Source organism: Cnephaeus nilssonii (genome assembly GCF_951640355.1).
Source record: "Cnephaeus nilssonii genome assembly, chromosome: 2".
Lineage (NCBI taxonomy): Eukaryota > Metazoa > Chordata > Mammalia > Chiroptera > Vespertilionidae > Cnephaeus > Cnephaeus nilssonii.
The window spans coordinates 69,761,143-69,787,673 of record NC_137073.1 but is presented as its reverse complement, the minus strand read 5'-3'; the positions used below and the strand labels follow the sequence as shown (position 1 = coordinate 69,787,673).

General features: G+C 37.9%; 1 protein-coding gene across 3 annotated transcripts in view; it reads left to right on the top strand.

Moving 5' to 3' along the window:
* Positions 1-26,531, top strand: part of VCAN (versican) — a 103,701-nt gene that overhangs the window by 48,909 nt on the left and 28,261 nt on the right. For 2 of the 3 annotated variants that reach the window (XM_079800233.1, XM_079800234.1), the window contains 3 exons: positions 12,980-18,193; positions 21,714-21,827; positions 23,598-23,711. In XM_079800233.1, coding sequence (XP_079656359.1) covers positions 12,980-18,193; positions 21,714-21,827; positions 23,598-23,711 — 5,442 coding nt within the window. The remainder of the gene's footprint in view (positions 1-12,979; positions 18,194-21,713; positions 21,828-23,597; positions 23,712-26,531) is intronic. The other variant, XM_079800235.1, reaches the window with a different exon arrangement.

Below are 26,531 nucleotides of genomic sequence, written 5' to 3'. Positions count from 1 at the left end.
CGTTTTTGCTTGACATGGCTCTGGGAAGTCAGACTAGAAGAATGTGGTGTGTTCTCTTACTGTTGAGATAGTTCCCTCAGGGTGTTATTTTTCTTAAGAGTGATTCTATCTTCATTAGAGTTCTCAGGAGGGCACTTTTTGGGAACAAACAGGTAACTCTGTTGTCACCTCAGCTCTGTAGATGGAGATTTTACAGTTCTACTGTCTTCACAGCTCTGCGGTCCAGAATTTTCTCAGTGTGCAAGCCCTTGCCGGGACAGTAAATAGAAGAGAAGGGAATACGTTCCCAGAGTATTGAAGTTAATCTTCACTTTCTAATACAGTTGAAAGAGGCCAGGATTGGAGCATTATTTTCCTACTGACAATGCTATTTCTTGGAGGTCATAGCTTATTTCCTACATTCCTTTCCTGCCTCTGGGAACTGGAGTTGGAGAGAGAAGATGAGTTGCCAAGTAGAGGGAATGAGGATTGCTGTTAGTAGGCTTGGAAAACTGAAAAGAAGGTATGAATAGGAAGTGAAGAGAAATGAAAAGGAGCTACTGTCAACACTTAGTGAATGACTGACTATACAGCAGTTTTTCCCAATTTATGTTCCTTTTTGGTTAGTGTAGATATTAAGTTGAATCAAATAATCTAGAAAACAGTAAAGAATGTTCTACATTTAAAAAAGTCTTCTAAATGGGAAACTGTGTTAAAGTTAGAGTGATCAAATTACAAAAATGGAAAAGTGAAACCCCATCTCCCTGGAAGAATTGGCAGTTGCAGAAAAAAAAAAATCTAAGTCTATAAACAGTTACTCGAAATGGAGGGTCTAGTAACCTCACCAGCAGCCATTTATACAAAGGTGCATATTTATATTTGACTAGTGAACTTAATTTAGCTGGGTACGGGAGACATGACTCGGTGTTCCTTTTCTTTCTTCCACTTTTAAGGCATGGGACCAAGATTTGTCTTAAAATTAATTTTTGTTCAGCACTGAGAACAAATGGTCAGAAAACTCTGGGGAAAGAGATTACTTGGTTATCTTAATCAGGACAGGATTTCAGGGTCAGCGCGGATGGGTGGGTGCGTGGGGTGAGCCTATATCTACCTAGTTTCATCCCTCCTTCTCTCTCTCTCTCCCCCTCTCTCTCCTCTCCCCCCCTTTATTATTTTTGTATAGTTTATATATGCCATTCTCTTTGTGACTAAGAGCATTATTTATTGCCTTATTAAGACAATGAGGTTAGCTCAGATACAACTGCTTACTTTTATTTGTTTCCTATGAGAAACTTAATTTTTCAAGCATTTTGAACTTTGGCAAGGGAAAGCCCTAAAGCAGATGTTAAATTAATGAGTTCTAAGGCAGGTGTACATTAACAAAGAAAAAATACATATGTGCCTAAAAAAGCAACCTTTTTATGTATCAAGGCACATTTTTCCAGACTGGAAAATCCTTGGTATATGTATGAACTTGTATAAATCTATTCACAAACATAGACTCAACCTCTAAGTATACTGTATATCCAAGTAAGCAAAAATACCACCCATGCTACACTCAACCAAGACATTCATAATTTTTTTCTGCACTCAGCAAATCTTATAAATCTTTATATTTTTTTTACTACTATGAAACAAAACATGCTACTCAGGACATGTTTATGTTATATTTGTTCAAATGGATCTTAATAGCAACTTAGGGTGCTGTTGCCAGAGGGCAGCTAGAGTTAGCAGTTAAAAAATCTGAAGGAACTTTTCAGCTCATAAAAGTTTTATGAGCTGAAAAATGCTATGGGGTGTATTTAACAGTGGTTTGGGGGATACTGAAAACATGACTCCTGTCTATTTCAGGAGTAATTTGCACACCTGCATTTTGAAAAATTATTAAAAGGTTTTCTTTGTGAACATGTATGAAGTTTACAGGGTTTAATGGTGTAGGAAGAGTTCCTTCAATTCTGGGCTTTTATTTTATTTTTTAAAGAATGCTTTTTTTTTTCTAAATCATCTGAAATGTCACAAGTTGGTGTAACAGAACTGTGAATGTTTTTTAAAACAATGATATACTGGTATCTTTAAATCAAAAATACCTTGGAAATATGCAAACATTATTATGCAAATGCTCACAGTTATAGCCTTAAAATAGGTGGCTTATTAGTGTTTTGTGTTTTTTTTTTAACAAGTTCATATAAACTACATACTATTTATCAGGCCAGCTTGATGTTATTTGTCTCGTCAGATTGTTTTTTTTCCCCTCCCTCATTTTATCATTTATATTATTCTAAATCTGAGTGTAAGGCAAGTGTAAAGTCAGTACTAAACTCAAATGATATAAATATCAAAATACATACAATTATTAATGTAATGATATTAAAAATCAATGAGATATTAAGTAAGATAATTTGCCACTAAATTAGAACTTACTTTGCTCGGTTTCCCTGTTGAAAATTATGCTTACATATTGCTTACATCGTTCAGAGGTGACTCCCCTGAGAATGCTGCTGCAAGCACCGTGCCTGGCACAAGAGAACCACGGAGCGCAAATTAGCCCCCTCTCAGCTTTAGGAATTACTTTATGCTGAACTTCTAAATATAGGAAAATTTAGACTGTCTTGTACTAAATAGGTACAAAGCGAGTTAAAATCCAATATGCTTTATTCCTGGGGGAGCCAACTGTAATTATATGGCAGTATCTGCTTGACTGCAGGAGCTTGTTAGCATTTTAATCCTCTATGGACAGTGTCTGTGTGGGTGATGCCAGGAGGGTGCAGATCAGAAGCAGCTGTAGCCCTTATTATAATATAGTATTTTAATATCATTTTGATTCTATAGGACCGACACATACAATTCATTAGCTTTTTCATGTGTGAAAAATGGGCTTGTGATTTTAATAACTACCAATTCCATATTTTTTTTTTACAGAGAAAAAGAGCTTTTTCTGAATTCTTTATGAATTTTTGCAGGTACTGGGCCTAGCCTCTCCTTGCATATTCATAGAACACATGGGCATTCCCTGCTGTCTTTTTGTTGTTGTCAAGGAAACCCTCTAGTTCTCTACACAGGGATTACATTCTTCTTTCTTAATAGCTCTTAGATCATTCATTTGTGCAATGAATAAAAAATGTATTCACAGGCCCAGACAGTGTTCAGCACTTTTTTGGAGGGGGGTGGGTTGGTGGGACAGACGTGCATGGTGAGAGGAGCAATAGGGATAAAAGAAATGCTCTCTGAGTTTTCATTTTAATAAGGTAAAGCTGGAAATTTTATGTTTTTGAAAAAGTGATTATTTTTGTCAGTTTACACCTCAATGAGACTGGTTTATCAAGTACAGAAAGTAGAATTGGTTATTCAGTGCTTTTATGGGTGGAATGATGATAAGAATGACCCTAGTTGGGGGCAATAAGGATGGCGATGTGTTTTGGTGAAAACTGTTGTACATTTTTTCATTTATATTGAAGTACTTCAAATTTTTTTTTACAACATAATTGAAGTGATAGAAAAATGTAAAACATTCATCCTAAGGCGTCATGTAGACAACTGGAAATCTACTTTATTGCATTAAAAATGGTGTTCCTTAGAGAGATTTGCCAGTGTTTAGACCTTTGAGTATGAATTCGGAGGGAAACATCTAGCTATTGACAAGAAGACTATATTTATTCTTCAAAAGTGTAATTTTATTCTTGAGAAGAAAATAAATTATGAAGAACCTTCTAAATACTTGCTAGAATTTAAAGTATGAGATTTTAAACTGGAAAGAATCACTGGAGGGAGAGGGAAAGTTTAATTACGTTTCAGCATCTATGTCTATGAACATTTGACATATTGCGTCATGGTATTATACCCAGACTTGCTTGTGCACACGTATAATCGGTATACTCCACCTCAACTGGCTTCTAGTGTCCTCATTGTCTGGCTTTGTACCACAGTATTCCCAGTATCTCACAGGACAATGTTGTTGCTTTGACCATATGATGCATATACTACGTTTCTGAAAGTTGATTTTTCTAAATTGAGACCAGGAAAAGGAAGTGTACTAATGTATAATTCTGTGTAGTTTAATGGAATATAGTATAATTACCATATTTCAGTATTTTGCAATTTTACCCTTACTCTGCTCTTTAGGGGAGTCATTTTACTACCTGAAGATAAAACATTCTCTGCCTATCTCTTCATACCCACCCTCAAGGAAATATTTTAGAGGGTTATTGAAATAGTCATTCAATCAAGCTACTGTGTGGCTGGGGAAAGAAAATAATACAATCTATAGATTAGTTGAGAAGGCAACTTGAAATAATTAGTAGGCAAAAGAGTATGTAATGAAGGAAAATTGCTTGCTTTAGTAAAAGGAAAAATAGAGGTAATATGAACTAAGTAATATAAAAAGCATCTTTAGCTGGCAGTCTCAGAAGTGGTCTCCCAGGAAACTCTGAACATTTGTCCCCTCACTAGGCAACCACACAGTTTACCTGGGAGGTCCCAGAGCTGCGGCAGCCAGGCATCCGCATCTAACCAACCAGGATGCAGGGAATCACCCAGTGCATCAATATTACCCACACTGCTTTTCAACCCTGGCTGTCTCTCAAGATCACCAGGGAGCCTCCAAATAAAAATACCCTCCACCTGACCTCCCATCAGACAACTTGAATCTGAATTTCTAGTGGTGGGGCTCAGGCATTGTTATTTTTCTTAATTTTGCTTCATTTTAAAATTAATATCTGTATTTCTTAATGTGCCCCATGAGATTTTGATGCACAGTGAGGGTTCAAAACCACTGATAAACTGAAGGCTTTCTACCTACAGGCAATGGCTGAAATACAAAAATTCCCGGGGTGAGGGCTGCTTTATGACTCTGCCAGTTTAAAATGTACTTGACCAATTTTAAGGAGGAAAAAAATTATGTCTGAACGAAATGGTGGTCTTTGAGCATATTTTGGGAAGTGTAGCTTTTGTCACAAATGTTAAATGAATCTTGGCATCTGTAAGTGAGGAATATATGAAACATATTTCATATATCATTGACATATGTTTTTAAAGTTTCAGGATTAACTGTAATTGAGTCAAAGTAATATTGAAGGGTGGAGAATATATCTCGAATTACCCAGAACTGCATACCTCACTTGGCTGTACCCACGTTACCTTCTCTCTATCAACATGGAAATTAAAAGGAACTATGTATGCTTTGGCGTAAGGATTCTTTTGACTATATTGATGTATATAGTATACAAGTATATATTTTAATTTGAGGAAAACAGGGATTATCACCCTGATATAAACCTATATAGAATGCTGGACTTGGAAAGAAAATGAATGATTAAAAAGTATTGAGACTGCCTGCACCTTTAGATTACCTGAATTTTTATAACTCTCGGAGTTTTTAGTATATGAGTTATCTGTATGGTTCTTTAGTTATAGTTTCGAATTGGGGCTGTTACTGCAGCCAAAGAACAACCATTTCTTCAGGCTAAAATGTAAATCTTTTAAAGGGAGCATCAAACAAGTAGAATGAAAATTTTCATTCTTGATGATAAATAACTGTGTAGACATTCTTCCAACAAAGTTCCCCAAAGAGGGGCTAAGTGGCCAGAGTCTGAGGAGCATTACATGTTTAAAGGATCCTTTCACTTTAATTATGGAATATAGAAGTTAGTAAGGGAGGTGAGATAAAAATATAAACACTAGGGGATTTTTTTAAAAAAATTCTTTATTGTTGAAAGTTTTACATATGTCTCCTTTTTCCCCCATTGACAATGAGGGGATTTATATATAAGAAACAATATATCAGAGTCCTTTGGCATACAAATCAAAAACAGCACCAATTTGGGCTGAGGAGTTTTAGAGAAGATATGTTGGAGAAGGGAGGGCTTCAGCTGGATCTTTCATACTAGTAAATGCATGGGAGACGTTCACAGGAGGATTTAGAAAGCATTCCAAGTTGGGGACAGGGGGCTCTTCTTGAGTGGAAGTCTGAGACGGGAACGAGGATGTTGAGATAAGGGCGTGGAGCTGCTGGGCTCCAGGGCAGAGAAGCAGAGAATAACAGAGAACGGAGGAAGAGGATAAATGTGGGGAGTTAATGGAGATGTTTGAACACTATTTTGAAGAAGTCAGATGGTAGGTGACCAGAAACTACTACTAACTTTTGAAGAAAGAAGTGGCATAATTAAAAAATAAAATGGTGTTTGGTGAAGTTTAACTTAGTAGCCATAATTTGGGAGGCTTAGAAAAGAAGTATATACTAGTATACATGATGGGACAAAAGTAGGTTTACAGTTGTTCCAATAGAAAATATAATAAGTAATAATACAATAATAAACTGTGTTTTTTATACTCACAACTATAAACCTACTTTGCCCCCCCCATATTTATTTATAAGAGGCAGTTATTTTATATTAGTCAAAGTTTTTATTTAAATTATAAATCCATGAATCTGACCAAAGCATTTTTCTGGTGTTAGGATATCTGGTAATTATCTATCTATCTATCTATCTATCTATCTATCTATCTAATCAACTGTAACCAGCTTTGACAATGCTAGATAATGAAAGTGAAAAAGATATGAAAAGTACTGCCCTTGGTTGATTATTTTTTATTTGTTCTGCTTTTAAGGAAACATTTAAAAACTAAATAATGTGGCTCACTTCCCTTTCATGTAGCTCTTCATCCTGTTGTTCAGAAATGCTTGAAGTTCCCAAAATTACTTGATTATGCTCTCCAGCAAAGCCCTTACTATTTAATTGGGAGTTATGAAGTGGCTTGGGCCTTTCCTATAAGCCCAAGCTCACACTCAGAGATATCTCCTTAAGCACACTTAGACCAGATGGCTGAATCCAAACACATTCTTTCCGCTTGAGGGAACAGCATTATTAGAGAATTATCTGAAGTTGGGAAAAGAGAGGATTCCTATTTATCATCCCCATAATATGTTTGCCTCGAAAGAGTAAGGTCATCAGAAATGCTTATATTGCTCATACTTATATTTCACCCTTTCTGGGTGTAATTCCTGATAAGTTGAGAAATATTGAGCTGCTCACTCAGCAAGAAGGGGGCTGTCAGTGTAAGATAACATGCTTAGGTGGCACACCAAGCGTACCTCGGCTAGCAGAGGTAATAGAGAGAGATGGGTCACATAATCCATTATTGATCTCCCAACCTTTAGTTCAGTCTCTCTCACTGCTAGGGAGATTGAGTATTGCTATAGTACCACATGATTTCCAATCATTATGGTGATTAAAGATGCAAAAATATCTGATAAAATTTTGTGAGGGTACTTAATATCTTGATTACTAATGTCAAATTTTTTTATATCCCGAGTTGGCACCATTTTTAGTGTCTCAAATTTTGAAAATGTTGAGGAAAGGATGTCTGAGATAATCTGGTTGAAATTCACATTAGGTGGTTTTCTTTGCTTCATACGGAGCCAGTTCGTTTTTATTTTAATTAAGAACATCTCAAAGATGAATGAAATAGAAGCATTTGTTTCAGACTGGTTTTGGGATCCATAGGTATGTATCCAAACTTATTAAAGAGCTTCAAGCTTTTTCTATTTAAATGCTATGAGTATTCCTCACACACTGCAGTATGGCTGGCTGTTGTATTTTTAAAATAAGGAAACAAAATCTTTTTTGTTGCTCATTAAAATAAAATCAATTTTAATAAAGAAATGTGATACTAATATATTTCTGCTGAGTAGATTGCTATATGCTTACATTTAATTGAAAGCTCTTAAACTTAAATTGCAAAATCCCCCGAAGAGAACATGAACTTTAGCCAGCTGCCTATGCATCTTAGCAACTATGTTTTGTGTCTGCTAACAGAATGACTGGGAGACTTGTGCTATGTCTACAAAACTCTACCATGAAGTACTTCAAAATACTTGCTGAATAATTTGAGGTCAGCTAGCAATAAAGCTTTGTGTGAAAGGGCACTAAAAAAATCTATTAACCGTGGTACCAGTATATTCAAGTCAAGCTGTTAAAATATACTCATATAAACATAGAAACGATTATACATACACTGTGTAGAGTTCTGTGGTTTAACTCTTGAAATCCAAATAAAAGTTATATTACTCTTAGAATAAAATTCTAAAATACAGCAGTCTTTTATAAGAACTTGTTCACCCAAGAGGTGGGAACGTTAATTACTCTGTTAGGGTGCACTGTTAGTATAACGGAGAGCAGATCACAATTTTCAATGATATACCTGCTTTTACAATATCACAGCCTCCCTCCCCCCCTCCTGCCACACACTACAAAGAAACTTTGCTAGTTTGCAATAATTATAGCTCTTGCAGCTTTTGGATAATGTGTGTGGTGGGTGGGAGGTGTAGTGATAAGACAGGGGGATAAAGAAGTAATTTCAGCAGCTGAGTAAACAAAGGAGAGTAAATAGGAGTAGGGGATAGACGTAAGGCGGCAATGACAGGAGACCAGTGGCAGAAAGAATTCACCTGTCTCCACTAGACAGATTTCATAATTTTAAAAATTTAAAAGTATGAGAACAAATTGGCTATACTGAGATAATAAAATATAAATTGACCTGTAGAGAATCTGTTGGCAGAAAAAAATTAACTTCAAAGCCCTAGGCAATCAACGGTTCCCACACCCTCAAACCGATATTAAGAAATCCAATGGAACCATTTGGAAGTTGACAAAATGTACTTAAACCATGAATACTTACTTGTTGCTTAATTGTGAGAATATTCCTTTAAGAAAAAGGACACAAAATAATTTCAGCTCTCATTTTACCTCTTTTATTTAAGAATTTTTAAATGGAACATTTTTTGTAACGTATCAAATGAGCACTTTTTAAAATAAATCTTTTCCCTTCAATCACTATTATGATGTGCTGATAATTCTTTAGTCGTTGCCAACTTCGTGGTAGAGTGAGAAGAATAAGATAAAAGAGCTTAAATGATTCAGTGTTTTCTACTATTGTAAAGGCAAGTGAGATCTGATACTTTGGAGGCAGATGGAAAAAGAAATTACAATTTAAATGTAATGTTTGGAGCATTTGCAATATGTATACTCAAACGTCCCCTTTTAAAATAGGGTGAAAAGAGTTTAGTAAGGTCCTTTCTCTAACCTATTGGCAAGAGCATTTGTTCACAAGAGAGCAGAGGGCGAGAGAGAGTTGGAAGATACCTTGGAAGTCTTAGGTCTCTATAAAGTTGGTAGGCAAGTGTCTGCTATACCATCTGGTAGATAAGAGGTACTCAGTAAATTTTGTGCAATCAATTGGCTCCTGAAGAGAGAATACAGTTGGGTGGCATGCATGGTTTTGGTAGTGAATTAAAATTGTGTGCAAAACCAGTATGAAGCTGAGTGTGTTTATGAAGAATATGCAATGTTTATATCACTGTGATTGAAATATTGTGATGTTTATTTAGATTAGGAAATGGAATATACTGCACCTAACAATTGAGTCTTTGGTGAAATATTCTGATATGATGGTTTAACGTGCTAGGGGAAATCTTTATAGTTTTATGAATAATCAGATATGTTAGGATTCATGATCCAAGTGGAAAATGGACTCAAGGAATGTTATACTTTGTTCATTGGAGCTAAAAGTAGAGAATGTAAAGTGAATGCCAGGGTCTTTATTTAATTGAATTAATAAGAGTTGATAGCCAATCAAATTATTACATAAGTTGTTTATTTTCAATTAGAGTTTTTCTAGAAAAACACCTTTTTTTTAAAGTTATTCATTTTTTGGTAAAACATTTAAGCAAACATCATAATGTGTCAGTTTCTTTGACAAGTTGACATTTGACATACTGGCAACCTTAGTATTTTCTCTCTGCTTTTCTCTACTCTACTTATTTTTAGAGCTGCCAACATCATAGTTGATAGAACCTCCTCTATAATTATTCACCAAGACATTCATGGTATATGTTTACATGTTTTGTTTTTTTAAATATTATTTTTAAATGTAAGAAATTTATTTAGAAACCCATACAAATTCTATAATAACAATAAGTTTTCCTATTCCTGGCCCAAGAGTTTACAAATAAACAATATTGAACAGTTATTTTTTTATTGATCCTTGCACTTGGCTGGAGTAGCTTGGCTGGTTAGTTTTATCTCCTTTATTGATAAAAAGGTACAGAATGTGGTGGGGATTCTTGACACAGATCCATGTTTCTTATTTAAAATTCTTTCTGTATTCAAATGAAAGTTACTGTGTGAATTTAGTGCCTGTGATGTGATACTTAATGCGAATTCTAGCTTTATTTATACCTAAATAAAGGTATAAACATGAAGACAGGGTTGAAGGTATAAATATGAAGACAGGCATGTTTTTGAGGCTCCAGTTAAATCTATCAAGTACAAAATAGTGTAATTCAACTATGTTCAAATAGTATTAGCAGTGAGAGACTACTCAATTTGATGATTAGATAAAATTATTGATGTAATATTTCAAGAGATTAATTCTTACAAAAGGCATTTAACATGTATTCTCTCTCACACGTGTGCCTATTTCTCTCTCATTCCGTTTTTCATAGTGAAAAGGTAGGCTTTACTACAAGTCATTTAAAGTGATTTCAAGTTATTGCCTGAAAATTTTATTGTGTCCTCTTTTAAAACATATACATATGAGGCACTATGAGATCACTGTAACATTAGTGACACAGTATTGAATGATCTTACTCAGTTGATTACGCTTTTTGGAAAAAGGTAAGGCATTTAGTCATTTTCTTGTTTGGCAGTGAAGAGTAGTTGCAACACCTATGGCAGAAATCATCTGTATTCCTTTTATATTTTTATAATATACTAGCATTATGCATTGACTTCACTTCTCCTGTGGATGAAATATTTTTTCATTTATTTGAATATCCATAAGCCTTCATTTATATAGTTGAAAGGCTGGATATATGGTGTGGAATGGGATTGAGATATAAGAAATGAACTGTAATATGTGACAGTTAATGAGGAAGGATGTGTAATTGGGGTAAGAGTAAGCCAAACCTACACAATAGTATTTTATGGAGATCATGCAGTGAAGATGGGATACAGAGAAGTTTTCTTTTTTGTTTTTATTGGAGTGAAAGGGATAAATGTAAATATAATAGAGGTCTTCTAGCTACATAAAGGTCTTGTGCTTTTTTTTTTTTTAACAAACCATAGTTAAAAACAGAAGAAATTTTGTAGAGTTTTATTGATAGTTCATATATGTCTGTGTTTATGTTGATGTATAAAGAATACAAGCAATATTGGTTCCCTCTCGATTGGGCTTTTCTTTTCTGACTGTCAGTAAATGCTAGATGTTGATCTTTCATATGTAGAAGGGAGCAGCGTCTTACAACAGGAATGATCTCCTTACCGATGGGGACAGGTGTGGCTCCGTCATAATTTTTTCCCCTGTAAGCTTCTCAGGTTCAGCCTGAGCATTTGTGGCATGGATCAGGGCGAGGCTGAAAATAATTTTGCAACAGTATTCCTGGGGGGTTGGAAGTGAGACTGTGCAATACTCCTTGCTTTACTCTGTCTTCTTCATGGGTCAATGCACCCATGGGCACCTTTGCAAGTGGCTGTGATGCTAGGAGTAGGGCAGCTGTAGGGACAGGGCCCTTTCCCAGGACAACTGAATTCCACTCTAATGAGAGTGAGGGCCCAGAATTTCCTCCTTCCTGGTGCTCAGACAAGGACCTTTGCTGGTCTATTTCTGGAGGCAAAAAAGTCAACCAGGCTGAGTAGTTTGTACCCTATGGCAATTTGTGATATAGGAAATGTTCTAAGGACATCTTTTATTTGTTGTGGAGCAAACGCAAGTAAATGACCACTGGAGCCCACGCCAAATTAAAATTTAGGGAGCCTTTATTAGCCGGCCAATAGGCTGGCCGGCCAGCAGACCAGCGACTGCTCTGCCTTTCTCCATGCAGGGAGTCCAGAGAGCAGCAGCAACCCTTTGTGCAGGACCACTTTTAAACCCATTAACCACATCCTGTTTTTGCAGAGCAAGCAACCCAAGACAAAACAGTTTTTCCTAAGCAACGTCAGGATCATGTCATTGAGGACCATGTTATTCACAGGGTCATCCTGTTCTTCAGAAAGCTGACAGTGTTCTATGAAAGAAGGCCTATGTGCTGGGAAGGGGCCATGAGACCGTATCTCAAGGCCTGGCCTAGTGTCAGCACTGACAACTCTATCTGGGGCATAGTCCACGGCCTCTCTGGAAGCATGCTCAAAAATTTCCACTCTCCAACATTATTAAAATATGCTAGTTCAAATGTTTAGATGTGACCCTTAAACTTCTTTTGGAGGAAATGTTTTAAAAAGAACTATAATAGACCCATTATCTGTCATGTCATGAAGGATAAAGGTGTAAAAGTGTGGAGGGACTCTTCCTCTCTCGTGCTTTCGGGAACTATCTGTGTGCATGCACACGGCACCCCATCCCAGGCTTCCTGCCCTTGTGTCTGGGAGGTGGCCTGCAGCTTAGGCAGCTAAGTCTAGTTTCACTTGCTTTGAGAGGGGTGGTCACTGCACTGTGAAAGGGCTAGAAAGAAACATCGCCTCTAATTTTCTAAAAGGTCTTCTTTAGGACAAATCATGACAAGAAGCCAGAAGCAATCTCCTTCATTTCCTCATTGAGTAAGGGTGTCTGTGCATTCCTTTACATGAAGGACAATAATCAATTACTTTTTCTGTATGATTTGGTGAAATTTTTCATTTTTTTTTCAGTTCACACAAAGATGAATTTCCAATGTCACGATTACAATGTATATATGTGCTTTCTTGTCTCATTTTACGACGCTGCGTTGTTAAATGTGTTAAAGAGTTTTCATACCCTGTTTCTATCATCTTAAGTTGGATTTATTTTTCCCATTGTTAATGTAAAACAGCGAATCTGAAGACTGACAATTATGTGTAGAAGGGTGATTGTACTTAATGTTAAAAGATTTGAATCCTCCCTTGTGTGTGAGTGAGCCTTGCTATCAGTTTCTTCTGTCATACGCTGCCAACTGTTCTATTTAAGTATTGTGAAAACTCTTTGTTTTTTTCAGGTCGAATGAGTGATTTGAGTGTAATTGGTCATCCAATAGATTCAGAATCTAAAGAAGATGAACCTTGTAGTGAAGAAACAGATTCAGAACACGATCTAATTGCTGCCATTTTACCTGAGTTAATTGACATAGATATATACCACAGCGAGGAAGACGAGGAGGAAGACGAAGAATGTGCAAATGCTACTGATGTCACGACCACCCCATCAGTGCAGTACATAAATGGGAAACACCTAGTCACCACTGTGCCCAAGGACCCAGAGGCGGCAGAAGCTAGGCGTGGCCAGTTTGAAAGTGTTGCACCTTCTCAGAATTTTTCAGACAGCAGTGAGAGTGACACCCCTGAGTTTCCCATGTCTGAAAGGGAATCATCTACTGCTGTGCAAACAAGTGAATCTAAAGAAACAACAGAATCGTTTGAAATGACATGGAAGTCTGAGACTTACCCTGAAACACCAGAACATTTTTCAAGTGGTGAGCCTGATATTTTCCCCACAGTCCCATCACACAAGGGCCAAGCCACAGAGGGATCAGAATCAGTCTCGGATAAAGGTCCTGAGCCTGAGCGTGATAGTCTGGTGCTTGAACATACTGAACCTGTACCCCTCTCTCCTGAAGAGTCTTCAGGAGATGCTGACATCTACCAAGAATCCCCAGAAACGATCTTTTCAAGGACCACGGAAGTAACACTTGGTGAAAAGGCAGAAAAAAGTACTTCTATCACCTATATTCCAAGTACAGTTCCAAGTTCTGTGTCAGCAAATATGTTGGAGGAAGTATCAGTCACATTAACAGGAAACCCCAGGCCTGCTGACCCATTGGCCACTATGGAAAACTGGGTAGGAATAACCCCTGGACAAATTGTAGAGCTCACTGGGAATCCTTCAATTCTGATTCCAGAAGGCTCTGGGGAAGAAGAAGATAAAGATCAAATGTTCACCGTGGTAACCCATTCATCACAGAGAAATACTACCGGTACACTGGTTACTTTAGACACTGGCAAAACAATGACCACAGACAAACTTTTTGATGTCCCTGCAACTGCCGTTTACTTGGTTTCTGAACAACCTTCTACAGAAGTAGGTCCCACAAAATTTGTAGAGGAAACAGACACGTTTGAGTGGGTTTTTAGTACGTCTCTTGAGGGAACGCAAAGGAAAGGTGAGGAGGAGGGAACTACAGCTTCTACAGTTCAGCTACATATGCCCACCCAGAGATCAGACCAGTTAGTTTTATCCTCTGCATTAGAAAATGCAAATGAAGCTACATCTAGTGATTCGGCATCTGCTACCAGGAACAGTGTTATGTCCTTAACAACACTCACACAGTCTGAAAGGGAAATGACAAGTTCTAATCCTTTCTTTCCGGAAACAGATGTTTTAGACAATCTGGGGACACAGACCACCAAGACCAGCAGTAGCAGTCAACCTGGGGTTCAGGAAGGGCAGGCCACTGTGCCAGGTAGCCCCGTCTCTCTCTCTATGGAGCAGGACTCAAGAGAAGCTGCCACTGACCCAGCAACCACAACTGTTCCTTCATTTTCATTAAAAGTAGAGCCTGAGATTCAAATTAAAAAGGAAATAGCTAGTACCGTGTCTCCCCGTGTGGAAACTATATTCCCTTCTGAGCCACCAGGACTAGATTTGAGTAATGTAATGGACAGAGAGGTCACTGAAGTTATAAGCCAAACATCCAAGGAAAGCCTTACATCAGAGGTTCCAGTAGAATCAAATCATGGGACAGAAATAAAGGGCTTCTCTACGGATTTTCCTTTGGAGGAAGACTTCAGTGGTGACTTCAGAGAATACTCGACGGTTTCTAAAATCGTAACAAAAGAAGAAACAGTAATGATGGAAGGCTCTGGGGATGCAGCATTTACAGATACCCAGATTTCACCATCGTTAACCCCTACTTCAGGCCACATCAATCACACAGCTGACTCAGAAGGACCTGGTGGCACCTTTGTCAGCACTTCAGCCTTCCCTTGGGAAGAGTTCACAGCCTCAGGCGAGGGCTCAGGTGAGCAAGTGGTCTCAGTCAGCAGCTCTGCTGACCAAGTGTTTCCCAGTGCGGTGGGAAATGTTTTTGGTACAGAATCTCCATTTATTGACCAAGTATTGGGAGAAGAAGGTACTATTCAAGAAGCTGATAAGAGAGCCACCAGTTTACCAAGAGCAGAAGCTGAAGGTACTGAAGCTCTAACAGAAAAGGGGGATGTGAAGGTTGATGGCACAGTTTCAATGGACTTTTCCCAGATGATAGAGCCAACCAAACTGTGGTCCAGGCAAGGAGTTAATACTGTAGGACAAGAAATTGAAATCAAAACAACATCAGAGGAAAAGATTCAAGAACAAAAATCTTTTGAATCCCCCCAAAGCTCTGTTGCACCAGAACAAACAATTTTTTATGAAACTGGATTTCAAACCACAGATTACTCTATACTAACAGCCAAGAAAACGTATGATGCTGATGAGGAAATGGAAAAGGAAGGCATTTCTGTAGTTGACATGTCTATTCCAGATCCAGGAGCAAAGGGTTTGGAACCCTACACTACTCTCCCTGAAGTTACTGAAAAATCCCATTTTTTCTTGGCTACTACCTCAGTGACTGAATCTATACTAGCTGGAAGTATAGTTACAGATTCATCAATCAAAGAGGAAGAAAATATAAAATCCTTCCCCAAAGCTATGAAGCCAATAATTAAAGAGTCAGATACCAGTTTATTCTCTGGCCTGGGATCAGGAGAAGAAGTTTTGCCTACCACAGTGTCAGTGAATTTTACTGAAATGGAACAAATCATTAGCACATTATATCCCAAGGCTTCTCAAGTGGACAGCTTAGAAACTAGCATCTCAAGTGATACTACTGAAGACTATGAGGGAATGGAAAATGTGGCAAATGAAGTTGGACCACTCATTTCTAAAACAGACAACATCTCTGAATATAGTGAGACAGCATCCAGCACAACTTTACTAGAAATTTTAAGGGACACCAGAACGGAAGGACCATCTTTAGCAACTCTCACCTTCTCTACAGACACTGAACAGCCTCAAAATCAGACTCAGAGTTGGGAAGAAGAAATTCAGAGTAGTCAACCACAACCTACCACTGAGCAAATCTCTAGCAAGAATTCTTCAGTAGCAGAAACTAGAGGAACAGCAACCTCTTCTACTGACTTTCTGGCTAGAACTTCTGGTATTGGAATGGCCAAAGGATCTGTTACACCCACAACAAAACCATCTGACTTGTTTCATGAATATTCTGGAGAAGGATCTGGGGAACTGGATATAGTTGATTTAGTCCACACTTCTGGAACTACTCAGGCAACCAGAAAAGGAAGCACCACATTTGTTCCTAATAGGCCCCTGGAGAAACATCCTGAGGATCCAAGTGCTAAAACCATTACTGTTGACGGGTTCCCAACAGGCTCAATGGTGCCACCTCTTCATCTAGAGCAGAATGAAAGCTCCCCAGATCCAACTATCACAGTGTCCAACACAGTGTCATATAAGAGGTCCACTGAGGGTGCAGATACTTTCCCCCACCACTTGGGGGGATTTGAGGATTCCACCTTAAAACCTGACAGAAAAAAAGCCACTGAAAATATTATTATAGATCTGGACAAAGAGGACAAGGATTTGTTATTGACAATTACAGAGAGTACCATACTTGAAATTCTACCTGAGCTCACATCAGATAAAAATACTATCATAGATATTGATCACACTAAACCCATGTATGAAGACATCCTTGGAATGCAAACGGACATAGACCCAGAGACACCGTCAGGACCACAGGTCAGTAATGAAGACAGCGCTCAAATTCAAGAGAAGCATGAGGCAGCTGCCAACCTATCCTTAACTGTGGAACCATTTGAAGGTTCTGGTGACGCTCTTCTGGCTGGCTACACTCAGGCAGCACATAACGAATCCATGACTTCTGAAGACAGAAGCCAGTTCAATCACATGGGCTTTATCTTCACAACTGGGATCCCCATCCCAAGCACAGAAACAGAATTAGATATTTTCCTTCCCACAGCAACATCCCTGCCCATTCCTAGTAAGTCTGCCACAGTTGGCCCAAATATCGAAGAACCAAAAACTGAAGCTAAAGCCCTGGAAGACATCTTTGAATCAAGCACTTTGTCTGATGGTCAAGCTATTGCAGACCAAAGTGAAGTCATATCAACATTGGGTCACTTGGAAAGGACACAGGAAGAGTATGAAGAGAAGAAATATGTTGGTCCTTCTTTTCAGCCAGAATTGTCTTCAGGAGCTGGGGAGGCACTAATGGAGTCTACACCCCATGTAAGTATTGGTACTGTCCACCTCACGGCTCAGAGTTTAACAGAAGCACCTCATGTGGTGGAAGGATCGAATCCCCCAGATTACACGGATACAACATCACCGGTGTTGGCCTTTGTGAAGCTGTCCCCTCAGACATCATCTCCGTTCACTGTGCCCTTAGGCAGTGGAGCGTCTGAACACACAGAGAGCCCCCAGCCGAGTGCTCTGCCTGGTGTAGATCCTGGCACATCTCAAACGTCCCCAGGAAGGTTGGCAAATATTGAGGTGACTTTCCAACCATCAAGTGAAGAGTACGTTCACATAACTGGGCCTCCATTCTCACCTCCTGACACAGAGTCAGAATCTTCAGAAGACGAAACTAAACCTAACTTTTTAGAACAAATGGAAGCTTTCCCCACAGAACTAATTGCTGAAGAAGGATCTGAGATTCTCCAAGATTCCCCAAACAAAACCAATGTTCAACTTTCAGGAGAAACAACCAAAGTATTTCCTAGTATGGGAACCTCTGAGGCTGAAGCCATTGTCACGGCTGCAGGTGACATTAAGTCAGAAGGTGCTACACTGGGGCCACACCCTACTTCCGCTTCTGCAGCCGCTGGGACTGGGGCAGGTGTGGTGCCTCCGCCCAGCCCACAGACTTCCGAGAAGCCCACGGTTCCTTCTCGGGAAATAAACTCTGAAACGCAGGCAGCTTTGACCGGAGGGCAGGATTCCACAGTGGCAGCATGGGGACAGCAAGTGTCAACAGGAATTCTTGATTCCAACGATCAGGCAACAGTGCGCACGGCAGAGTTAAAGATTTCGCTTCCAACACCACCACTTTACCTTCTGGAAACGTCTAATGAAACCGGCTTCCTGATTGACATGAATGAAGAGTCAGTGGAAGGCACAGCAGTCTATTTACCAGGTAAGGTCACGGCATGGATAAATCTGTTTCCAAACGTGGAAACAGTCCCTTGGTCCTAACATATGTATATCTATATAATTTTTATTGTGATGTTAAATCAGGGGAAGATTTCCATATTGTTCACATAACAGTAGATCAGCACACAGTATTGAGTCCATAATGAGGGGCAAAGGAAGCAAGAATAGATCATTTTCGAGCTCTATAGATGTTCCTTTTATTTTCCTGGGTTTTAGAAACAATGTATAATTGCACCATGGAAAAATTTCACGTTAGTGGTGTAAAAATTCATTGTCGTTTTACTCACAGGTATTGTTTTGTCATGTGTACCATAGTCACACATCTTAGTTTTAAACACAGAAACAAAATATATTCTTAAAAATCTCTTACTGATAAGTGCTATTATGATAATATCAAAATTTGTCAGGCCTTTAAAATTTGACAGTAGTAAATAGCTCTAATAAACATTTCACATAGTTCGTGCAATATCAGTTATCTATTTATACTTTTATTCAATTTTCTTGCCTCAGGTAGTCCACACAATGCTTCTAACTCAGTGGGTATTCATTTAGTGTTTATTCGAGCTCCGTCAGTCAAGAAAGGATTTCTGTGTTTTTTTTTAAAATATATTTTATTGATTTTTTACAGAGAGGAAGAGAGAGGGATAGAGAGTTAGAAACATCGATGAGAGAGAAAGATTGATCAGCTGCCTCTTGCACACCCCCTACTGGGGATGTGCCTGCAACTAAGGTACATGCCCTTGACCGGAATTGAACCTGGGACCTTTCAGTCTGCAGGCCGACGCTCAATCCACTGAGCCAAACCAGTTTCGGCGATTTCTGTGTTTTTTTTTTATGAATGAACAGAAAGCATGAATTTTATACTAGGTCATATAGACTGTCTAATTTAATCTTCATGAAAAGGCTATACAGCATGTACAGCTCTCCCCATTTTTAAGAGAGGTTCTTTAATTTGCCAAGGGTTGCACAGCCACACACATTATGGAAAAGTGGGATTTGAACTGAGATCAGCCCCACTCAAAGTCCACGGTCTTTCCACTGCTCTTAGCTGGTTTCCTATTATTATAGCACAAAAGTGGATAATTGATAGTTAATGATATGTAAACCAGAAACCTTAGACTATTCATTTTGTAGAACTTATTTTCATTTTACTCTAGCCTAATAATGTTGAGAAGTCTGCTGCAATGGTGTTTTCTGGGACATCATTTAAATAACATTTTCAATGGAATCCAAAAGTAACCATTACCACCTAGCCACTACCTACAAAAAGAAAAAAAAAATATCAGTACTTTAAGGGCTATGTTGGTTCAAAATAAGTTTTATTTTATAAGTACCGCGCGCTAACCGATTGCGCCACTGGAGCTCCGGCATAAGTTTTATTTTAATGAATATACTTTACAGCATGGCTACACTTAGAATTCTTCTTCTGAACATTTCAATATTATCTTTTGTGCCACTTCAGTTTGTTGTGCTTCAGATAGAGTAAAATAGTCATAACATGCACTTTTTTATAAATGACTTGAACTGTTTTATGAATAAAATTGATCAAAGGTGGCTGATGCATTTTTGTTGTCATTCTATATTTAATCGTTAAATGATCAGCAAGTAATCTGGCCAACATTTATTCCTTTGTAATTTAGTTTCAATATACTTCAGGTTGGTGAAAATATGATGTAAGAGTCATTGGTAATGTTGAGAGAGAATTAAGTTTGACAAGTGAATAAGAGATGTGTACCAGTTATCCAGTCCACAATGTTTACCTAGAATTAGATGTTGCGTCTTCATTGCAAAACAGATCGTCACATTAGGTTAATTCAGTAACTGGACGCTCATATTGCATTGCCTGGTCTATCTGTTGCAGATTTAACTTTCAGAGGTTAATTCGAACTGTGTACAGAAGAATAAAAATCATAAACATAATTGTTTTCCCTAATTTAAGCTACTTTGTGTTTATAGAAAGACCCACTTTCTTGCCAAGCCCTTGTCCCATACTCTCAGCGTGGTATCTGGTGTCTGTGGAGGGAACGATAATAGTGCATCACATTTACATGGCACATCACAGTTTCACCAAGCGCCTTCTCCTAAGTGTCATGTTGATTTTGCACTGAGGGCAGTGTGTAGATGTGCTGTTGACTGTAGCCTCGTCATCTGTGCAGAGTACTTTGAAAGGCAGAAGGCTAAAATGGCTAGGGAGCTTTTAAATATTTTTAGGACTACATGAGAAAGAATCTTAGAAGAATTGGGGTAGTTTTTGAAGTTAGTATAAGCATCTGAATTAACCTAATGTTGAACCCACACATGCAAATATGAATTTGTCAAGTCTTTCTAGTAGTCTAGAATTTACTTAACACTCAGAAAGTTTGTTTGACTTTCCTATATGAAAGAGACTCAGTTATCTTCTACTACTAGCAGTACCTTCTTTGTCTTAATGTTCCTTAAGTTCATGTTTCATAAGTAGATGGTCTTCTTTTCATGTGTAATTATTTCAGGGTTTTGGGTCTTAAGATTCTTGAACATAAGATGTAGCTCATATGTAACCTATTTATCACAATTATTTTGTAAAACTTTAAACCGTTATTTGGATTCTTGAACATTTTGAAACAGGCAACTCTAGAAGAATACTCAAACTCTAATAAATATAAGCTATTAATATAAAGACAATTATCCAAGAATTGTTACAGAATAATATATGTGCTTCAAAAAGTATAAAAGTATTCGCATTTGCCATTTAAAAACATATTTTAAACTGTTTCTCCTCATAAATTTGTGGCTCTGGTCTTTATATTTATCGGCTAGGAGTGTTGATTTTATTTGTGTTTTAATGAGAACAATTTTAATAAAAATTGGGGGTTTCGTGTTAGGTGAGGTTTTTGTGTTTGGGTTTGTTTTTATACAGTAGAGTTTAATCCATGTGTTGCTTTTCTTCAAGTATAGTCTAAAGGAGTACATTTGGAACGTGTTTTTGGAAAAAGCATGTTAATGTAGCAGAAGAGACTTCAGTGCACACTTTCGAAGAAAAACAGTTTCTGAGCATTAAGTGGTAAAAGGCAATAATAATTCAAATGATGGTAACAAGCCAATCTGCTAAAAAGAATGCATGTTCTGTGTATCCAGCCATTTCACATGAACTAACCTCGTGTAAAAGAATACATTTCCATTCACTGTGCACATACGTGTAATCATTTTTGACTAAAATCAAATGCCATTATCATGCCAACTAAATCTGCAGTAGAATATATTAGTTGCCAGATACTGTGCAAAAAATATTGTTGAAAAAGAATGATGATTGAATCCTAGAAATGAATAGATCCAATTTGTAATAATTAGTTATGCCAAGAAACACTCCAGAGAGTAAAGTTAATATTAATTTTTGTGTGTAGTATCTATAAATTGCTACAGTAAAGCTTATATATAATGGTAGCAATAAGTGGCATTTTATGCTAAAATACATTGAAAGTTAGAGATGGGCCTAATTGCTTTTCTTATTTTCCTGAACACGACAGGACTTGATCGTTGCAAAACGAACCCGTGCCTCAATGGAGGCACCTGCTATGCTACTGAAACTTCCTATGTGTGTACCTGTGTGCCGGGATTCACTGGGGACCAGTGTGAACTTGGTAAGATGTCCTTGCCTGAAAGGGTATAGTGCTTTTACAAAAGATATATTGGGGGGTATTTATATTGCTTGAATCAATCAGAGGATTTCAGAGAAATCCATGTGTAGATGAATTATATATTCAATGAAGTTAAAGTCATAGAGAGACTTAAGCAGATTCTGGGAAATGGGGTCAGATGGTGACTGAATTTTGTTAATATACCCAAGACTCAGTGAAGCTTACTCAGGTCAGCTATGTCTTTTTGTGGATTTTACAGATAGGCTTTCTACAAATGTAAAATGGCATAAATATTAACAATTTTTAAAAGTCTATCCCCCAAATCTGAATATCAATAAATAATCAATTTAAATACAGCAAATTTTTCCAAAGCTAAAATGAGGGCGTTTAGCTGTAACATTTTGAGATAACTTGCTCCTCTGCTGTGAAAGGGGAGAAAGCCTTCCCTGGCTGTTCCCAGCGGCCAGCCTCACCCGCCTTCACCTCCAGGAGGTATGGATTGCAGGCCCCCTCCTCTCTTTCTAGTTCCAAAGAATATAACTGTATTCTTACTGAATCAGTTCCTTTTGTTCTCATTCTTATTTAGATTTCCTTTTCTTAAAAATAAGACTCCATTTTAAAAAATATATATATTATTGATTTCAGAGAGGAAGGGGGAGAGAGAGAGATAGAAACATCAATGATGAAAAAGAATCATTGATTGTCTGCCTCCTGCAGGGACTGAGCTGGCAACTCGGGCATGTGCCCTTGACCGGAATCGAACCTGGGACCCTTCAGTCCCCAGGCCGATGCTCTATCCCTTGAGCCAAACCAGCTAGGGCAAGACTCCGTTTTAAATTTGCCTAATTGTAGACCTTATCTCTGATGAAAGAAATGATGGAATATAATATCGGTCAGGTGCTTCTTTTAGAGGTACCAGGATGCTTTTCTCTTAATGATTGAGTAAAGAAGGCTCACAGGAATATTGGGATAAAATCTCCAACATTCATATTGAAAGAGTGCTTGTCTTAAAATAATAGCTCAGCAGTTGTACCTCATACTCTAGTTGAGTGATTTTGAAACTTTAGTGTGCATCAGAGTCACCTGGAGGGCCGGGTAAATACAGATGGTTGTTATCCCAACCCCAGTATCTGATTCAGTAGATCTGGGGTGTGCCTGGGGGTGTGCATTTCTACCATTCTCAGGTGATGCTGCTGTCGCTGGTCCCGGGACCATACTCTGAAGACAACTGCCCTGGGCAGCTGGGATCTATGGGATGTTTGAAAGCCAAGGAGTAAAATTATGACTGTGTCCAAAGAAGGCGACCATCGCAGAGTGAAGGATATATTGGATAGGGAAGGGCTCAGGGCTTGGGAGGCCTGCCAGGTATTTTCAGTATTTCAGGAGTGAGGAAATAGGAGCATGAACCAGGATTGGGAGTGGGTAGGCTAGATTAAAACTTGATCCATTTTAGGGCTCATGTGACTCATCTAAAAGAAATGGACACAATGATCCTCCTCTAAATTGTTGAAATTTTCTTAGAGTTTCCAGATATTTAGCAAATAAAAATATAAGAAGGTCAGTTAAATTTTAATCTTAGATTAAAAAAAGAATAATATCCAAGTATGTCCTAAATATAAAATGGGGCATACTTATACTAAAAAACTTTTTCTTTTAAATCTGAAATTCGAATTTAACTGGCTATCTTGTATTTTATCTAGCAACCTCACAGTAGCTAGAATCCTTTGATAGTTTTTGAAAGTTCTTTTGTGGCCTTTTATGATTTTATTTCAGATTTTGATGAATGTCACTCTAACCCCTGTCGCAATGGAGCCACGTGTGTTGATGGCTTTAATACGTTCCGGTGCCTCTGTCTTCCCAGCTATGTTGGTGCACTTTGTGAGCAAGGTAAGAGCTATTGCAACATTTGTAGGATGAACTTTATTGATACTTCACTTCTAATGTTACTTCTAGATAGTCTTTTGTCATAATGACTTGGATATTTTTAGTCATTTGGCCATACTACATATTCTTTCCTGCAGAGGAAATTCACAGGTTTCCTAAATACATTAGTTTTCCTTACGTGTCCATAGTTCACAACACCTGAACAATAGTGTTGACTTGATTATTTATATTTTACTGATAGGATGCAATTGCAGACAGGCACGCTGAGCAAATTTAAAACCATCTAGCCAACAAAAGGAACATTGCTGTATGTATTCTTCCAAAGGACAAATTAGGAATAGACCTTAATCCATGTTCATGGTTTGTTCCAAGTAGTATTGAATTCAATGTTAGTTGCCTTTATTTTCTCCCCCTACGCACTTGAGACTCAAGGGACTTATTTTTCATAGTCAATCATCTCTGGAGAATGAGTTTATATAGTTGTTAGAACGCACTGACTTGGACTTGGCAAACGCTACGTAAAAGATATTGTGAATCTGCTCAACAGGGAATTTTCCTACTGAAGAAGCATTTACTTTTTCTGAATGAAAGAAAGGCCTATGTTCATGATGGCTTAAGTCTCCTGATCCCTGTAATTTGCATTTTATGGCCCACCTGAGAGTACATGTTAGGTGGTTAATAGTAACATTTCTTAGTCCATGCATCAGAAACAGATCGCATGCTCAGCACACTAAGCTTTGGAACGCCAGTTTCCTCTACTTAAAGCCATACAGTGATTTGGCTTTGACAAAAGTGCGTAGTGCCAAACTTCCATTCCACCAGACAAAATGAAAATGTATTAAACACTCAGATACATTGGTATAGCCCTACAGTTTACTTTTCAGCGTTAATCCAGACATCGCCACAATTAAAAAACAAAACTAAAAGGAGCCTGTATTAAACTGCCAATTGAAGGGGATAGCTGATGGCTGAATTTTTAGATTTTTTTTCCTTTTCTCTTCTTTGAAAAGGAGGAATCTATTTATTTTAGAATTTTAAAAGGTAAATATGCCAATTGACCAAGCAATTTCTCACTGTTTCCCTTCTTAGATGAAAACAGTGAGAAAAATGCTATTTGTTAAAGAAAACAAAGGGTAATATACTTGAGTTATTAAATTTTGTTTACATGATTCTTGCTCCATTTATCCCAAATACAAGGAGCAATTCAAAAAATTATTTGTTCAACGGGTGTTTATGGCGCACCCACTGTTTTCAAGGCACTGTTCTGGGCACTGGAGATAGAGCTCTGAACAGCACAAACACAGCCTTGATCTTGGCGACTCAGCATAATTCTTGTCAGAGAATAAAAAGATATACTACTTGTGGGATACTTTATAGTTTATCAAATGCTTCCAGGTACATCATTTCATTTAGTTGACACAGTATTTCTATGAGTAAATGGGTTAGAAATTGAAGCTCAGAGAGAAACAAGTGTGTCTTGTGTTCAAGGTCACACAGCTAATAAATGCGAGTGGGGAACATGAACCTAAAGCTGCCTTTGAAAGCCTAGGTTTTTCTCAATATCTTTACCCTTCTAAAGTAACTCTCACAGATAAGCATTTTATTTGTCTGTACGTGATGTGGTAACACATCCTTGAGAGGGACTTTGTGGCCAGTTATCTTTTCCATCTCTTTAAAGGAATATCAGAAAGAAAAGGTTTGGGGTTTTCTCTCACTTCCGGTGCCATCTAACTTTCAGGTGCATTCTCTGCTTTCTTACAGTGAGTTAAACTTTCATCCACACCATGAGCAACATTCATCCCGGTCTGTTTACCAAATGCAGCTGTGCTCCTGTGATTTATTGGCAGGACTCTGAAGGAGTTTTTCTGCTCTTTTCAGGTTGCCTAAGAGCAAATGTTTTCTTCATTCACAGCAGCATTGTTGTCTAAACAGTTTTCTGTCCAAATTCAGTGATGACTGTGTTGTTGTTTCTTCAGCTGACCTTTTTCTGTTCTCTCATTAGTAATATCCCAAATACCAGTAACTCTGGAATCGGGGCTGCAACTTGGTGGAAGGATAACAGATTTGAGACCTGGAAGGGGGTCTTAGGACTGTGGAGAGACAGTTCTGTGCACATAGGTGGCCCCCCGCTCAAGTCAGGGACATAGCTTGCCAGTGAGAAGTGCCTAAGTGTTGACGACTTCCTAAGACTTGATAGCTATATGTCAGAGCTGTTGAAAACGTTGCCTGCATATCATAAGGCGAATCAATTTTTTGTGTGTGAGATTTTGTTTGAATGATAGTTTCATGTTCTGTAACCATGAGCAGGAGTTGTCATACCCTCCCCCAACCCAACCCCAACATGCACAGGCACAACAAAAATCTGGGACTTTGTAATGCAACCTATGCATTATAGGAGTTTTAAAACAAGAAGTATTTTCATGTCAGATGAATTTTAAGACTGTACCATCCAAAAGAGTTGCCTTTTAAGAAATGAAATGTGTGTTACATTATTTTCAGGTAAGATGGGATAAACAAACAGACTGCTTCTGATACCTGCTTTCAGAAGAGTATGGTCATGTATGTTTTTTTGGGGGTTAAAGGAAATATAGTGGTAATCTATTTTAGTGATAAAAGATAAAACCAGACGAAAATCACTTGGGTTAATAGAAGATAAGAAAGAGCATATAGAAGAATTTTTTTTGTGATGAATTATTCACAATAAATAAATAAATTAGGGATCCTCCAGAATTTTAAGCTGTGTGTCTTAAAAATAAACTATGCTATTATAATATCACATTATTGACTTTGGCAGTAAGAATGTTCTAAAAATTTTTCCAGTTC